Source organism: Vigna umbellata, chromosome 3 (assembly GCF_029865625.1).
Source record: "Vigna umbellata cultivar VRB3 chromosome 3, Vumbellata_1.0, whole genome shotgun sequence".
NCBI lineage: Eukaryota > Viridiplantae > Streptophyta > Magnoliopsida > Fabales > Fabaceae > Vigna > Vigna umbellata.
In genome coordinates this window covers 41,388,076-41,392,669 of record NC_142167.1, presented here as the reverse complement: position 1 = coordinate 41,392,669, position 4,594 = coordinate 41,388,076, and the positions used below count along the sequence as shown (strand labels likewise).

The 4,594-nt window shown below is 32.0% G+C and overlaps 1 protein-coding gene across 2 annotated transcripts; it reads right to left on the bottom strand.

Annotated features, from left to right (window-relative positions):
• Positions 1-1,245: 1,245 nt before the first annotated feature.
• On the bottom strand, positions 1,246-4,142 carry SAG18 (senescence associated gene 18). Of its 2 annotated transcripts, none has more exons than XM_088110267.1 (7): positions 3,933-4,142; positions 3,632-3,731; positions 3,407-3,527; positions 3,162-3,283; positions 2,511-2,632; positions 2,318-2,424; positions 1,246-1,633 (listed from the first exon to the last, which is right to left on the bottom strand). In XM_088110267.1, exons 1-7 carry the CDS (start codon positions 4,057-4,059, stop codon positions 1,619-1,621), a joined length of 714 nt encoding a protein of 237 aa, XP_087966393.1. In that variant the 5' UTR covers positions 4,060-4,142; the 3' UTR covers positions 1,246-1,618. The 2 variants fall into 2 exon arrangements, with proteins under 2 accessions (XP_087966393.1, XP_047152684.2); XM_047296728.2 differs by having other exon boundaries at positions 2,265-2,424; positions 3,933-4,135.
• Between the last annotated feature and the right edge of the window lie 452 nt (positions 4,143-4,594).

Sequence of the window (4,594 nt, the reverse complement as noted above, 5' to 3'; positions counted from 1 at the left end):
AATTGGAGGTTCGGGAAGAAATGTCCAAACAAGAACCAAGTACAAACGGAAAATTGGATGGTGTGAGAATGATAACGAACTTTGGGCTCCCTTTTTTATTGCTCTTTCTATTTTCTTTGTTTTCATGATCTCCTTTTGTTGAAAGGAATTTTCTAACTTTTATTTTCTTGTCTAAAATTAAAATACTTTTGAATTTTAATTTTTAATTTTTAAAATTAAAAAAAAAAAAATTATTTCACCCTTTTTATTTTTAATTTTTTAAAATTTTTAAAAAATTTTAAAATTAAAACCATAATTTCATGAATTTTTGAAAACAAATTTTATTGATCCAGAAAAAATTAGACTACATGTTTACAAATATTGATAAATATGTGTACTCTAAATCTAAAAAAATTAAGTGTCACATTATATAACTACATTTTAACGACAGATTAACTTTTGGTATAAGTGATTATATAGTTTCAAGAACAAAATTATTTGTAAAATATAAGTTTGAAATGAAAGTCATAAGTGAAGAAGTGTAATTTTACGACTTAGAATTATAAGGGAGGTAATATATTATTATTTCAAGAACAGTATACCAAAAACTTTCTTTAAGAAGTTTGGCTATTGTAACTTTAAGTTAGTAAGCACTATATATGACGTTAATTCTAAATTAAAGAAAAGTATTAAGAATAAATTTTTCAACCTAAATGTGCCCAAATCATTGGGAGGTTATTACATTTAAAGAGCTTTTACTAAATTAAATGGATTCTATCTTTGAAATTTAAATATGATAATAAAAATCTAGTCCTAAATAACAATGTGGTGAAGACTTTGATATCGTCATGAACTCTAAATCAGAAAAGTGAACTGATAAAATCATAGCAAGTTATATGAGTATTGGTAAAATCATAGCAAGTAAAAAAGGTTAATCCTAGAGTACTCATATAGGTATTGTAAGTATGTTCTAACTTCTAGATCACCGTCCTTGTTTTAGATGAGTAACAACCAAACAACCACATTTCAATACCTTGTCTTCATTTTTATGTTTCTTTCATCTTTGTTTGTTGCAGTACCATTTTACTAGTATTATCATGTTCTAACACTGTTTACGTTTCATTTTAAATACTCTTTCTATTTATTGGGGGGAGGGGATGTCTTGAAACACACAATAGTTATTCTTTCATTCTGAATTCTTTTTCTTCTGTCTTGGTTTGGTTGTTTTTAATATAAACTTCAGCTCAACTTCAATTTACTGTGATGAGCACTGCAAACTAGCATATATATTCTAATTTCATTTAGTATATTTTTTCGAGACAAACACCACCAGAGTGTGAAGGAGGTGACAAATAAAAAGTACATAACACATACATAACTAAAATAGATACTCTCTACATTGTACGTATGGGAAACTGTACAGAGTTAATTACGGATAATATTATTGTATGAAAGTGATGGCACTTTACCTGGTCCACTTTCAAGCTTAACAATATTAGGTAATCCAGTATACCCCCTTATTTTGTTGTATGGGAAAGTAACATCATACTATGTCTCCACAACTGCCACGCCTGAGTAAGAGTAGCTCCCAATGTTGAAGTTGCCCTCTCTAAACTTCATCCAAGAAACCCTCCAAGTTTTAAGCAAATTTTGTCTGCACGAAGATCACAACAATCAAATGACATTCACAGCAATCAAATAATCGAGATAGTAGTCAAACTGAAATTGCAATTGTAAAGTAGTTTCCAAAATACAACAGCAAATGAAGTAATGAACTGCAAGTTTTCAACTAATGCAACAATCATACGGGTGAATATTGTAAAATTCATAATATGGCTGACAATCTCGCAAATCTACTAGTTCCCACAATTTTGGTTAACAAAATCTAACAATCATAAGTTAAATTTACAGTTAAATTAAAGAGATACATGCAACAAAACACATATTTACTAGTGAAAGTCACTCTACTGATCGATAGTTTGTAAGACAGATGAAAAATAAGAACTACAAGATTTTGTAATCAACATAGTTCATATACTCAGGAGGGAAACAGGTAGGTTCTCTTTCTTAATGTTTCTTTTCTTTTTCCAATGTCCATGTACATCCAATAGCCCAGGCTGAGACATTTTAATAGGGCAGATAGGACCTAAGCTTAATGCCAATTCATTGTGTGAACTATATATCTCGTATTCCCACAATTGCAAGCTGTTTTCTTGCAGTACCAATGCTGAAACAATTGAGTCCATTAATTATGCGCAGTTTTAATGTTGCAGACATGCAAATACCTCTCAGGTTCAACATTCCTTTTAGCAAGCATGAATGTTAAGAATACAGGTACCATTGCTGCAGCTAGATGCTTAAGTGTGTGACCACTGACAATATGGTGTGTCCATCCATAGATCACCTCATCAGTAGCTTCTAGCACTTTCGCTAAAAGATAAAACCCTGGAAAGCAATTATTTAAAATACAAGCATGGCTTGTGGTTATAACAAACATTAAGGGGGAATTACACTATAACATAAATCCAAACCTGCAGCCCAGAGCCAATATGTTGAATGTGTGTACATTGGAGGTAACAAAATAGCCATTATAGGAATGGCAATGCAAGGCACAAACTGGACCAGAGCATATGGACGAAGGTCATCAAAGAACCTGGGTGAATGGAAGACAAGAATAATTATTTCAAGAGTTAAAGTTCAGGTAACTAAGTCAGCTGAATGGGCAAGTACTTGGTACATATTTGATTTCATGTTGAAATCTCCATAATCATGTTGAAATACCAATTAACATGGTTTTAGGTAGATTTAGACATGATTGGTTACACGTGGAGATTTATTATGGGTCAAGAATAGATTTTGAGTTGAAACAACAGTTTAGGTAGCTTTTCAAAATCAATTTCATTTGCTTTGTCAACGTTCATCCAAACACATACTTAACAATTAACCTCAAATAGAAATCACATATATGAACATCGAAAATAACTAAACTAAGTTTTGAGACTCTGAACTGTTCTATGAGTTGATTATTCCATGATGAATCAGGTAACTACATAAAAATGGCAAATGTATTGGCAGAACCAACACTACTTTTTATGCTTTATCCATAAGAAGAACAACTGTCTTCTACTTAATAGACAAAATTCTGTCATATAAAATGCAAAATTAATAAACAGTGAGCTTGCCTCCAATACACAATGCTTATTATACCAGCCAAAAGTAGAGGTATAATTGAAACCGTTCCCTTCCTCTCATCAATCCGCTCAATGATGAATATTGCAATGATGGATGTGAAAGCAACAGTCATCTGCAATCACAATCAGCTTGTAGATCAAAAGTTGACACCTTGAAATGGGCCAAAAAGAAGGGATGGAAACGGCTTTTAGCAGTGGCAAACAATTTGCATAAAACTAAATCAAGTCTAACTCACTGGGAGCCTATCCCAGACAAGGCGAGCATCATCTGGCTTGAGATGATAGTATGAAGATCCAACTGCAACAGCAGCCACACCAACATAGAAGCAAGTCCAACCCCATATTTCACCTTGCAAGCTTTTGGCATGCATCACAATCACAAACCACACAACAAAGAGGATCAAGATTTTTGCCAGCAATGAGAAAGTTGATTGCTATAGAAAATTAACAGACTATAGTACCTGAGTCTAAAGTAGTTTCCATGATAACAGAGTACAAGTCCAACGAGACCAATAACCAGAAAAGGGAAATTTGATATCACATTAAGTGCATTAGTAATACCTGAAAATTAACACTGAACATTCAAAACAATTTCCACTCAATTAACACCAATTCCACCAAAATCATAATCAGTGGAGTCAAGTTCCCTTTTTTAGGCGACCCATTCGAAAAATAAGAAAAACAAGAAAAAAGGGTAAAACAATAGAAAAAGAAAAGGGACAAAAGTGGGTCCGAAACACAGTAGAAAGTGAAGAGGGTTACCGAAGAATTTGCGGTGGTCAGCGAAATTATGATACTCTTGGGACTGAGGAATGGCTGGGGTTACGATCATAAGAACGACGAAGCAAAAAAGTGAAACCAGCGATGCATAAAGGCTGCGATTTCTCATGGTTTGGGTGCGGATGCTGAGCGATAGATACAATGCAACTTTCGTATGAGTTGGGTTGTTGAACACATTTTCATTGAATTTTGTATTAAAAACAAATAAAAAATAATAACAGTTACCTTATCGTGGATTTGTTTTAAGTAGTGTTTTCAAAACAAGGTAATTCCGTTCCAAATTAGTGAGCTAATAATTCATCTTAGTTCATTTGTTAGGGAGTAAAAAAATTCGAATCCCGTCCCTGCTTTAGGTAGGTTAAACATGTTAGGTAACTGATTCAATTAATTATATATTTTTTTGCAAACCTAAAAAAATTACAATCTTTTTGTAATTTAAATTTAAATAAATCTCGTTCTAAAATAATGTTAAACTCTAAACACAATTCAAAATAAATAAAAAAAATCATATAATTCAAATGTAATTAAAAAACAAACACAAAAAACAAACAAATAAGCTTCTAAAATTGATCGTTTTTGTGTCACTTGTTCATTTATAATATTAGAGTCTTAAATGGATAAATTCATAATATTTTGCTCTCTTA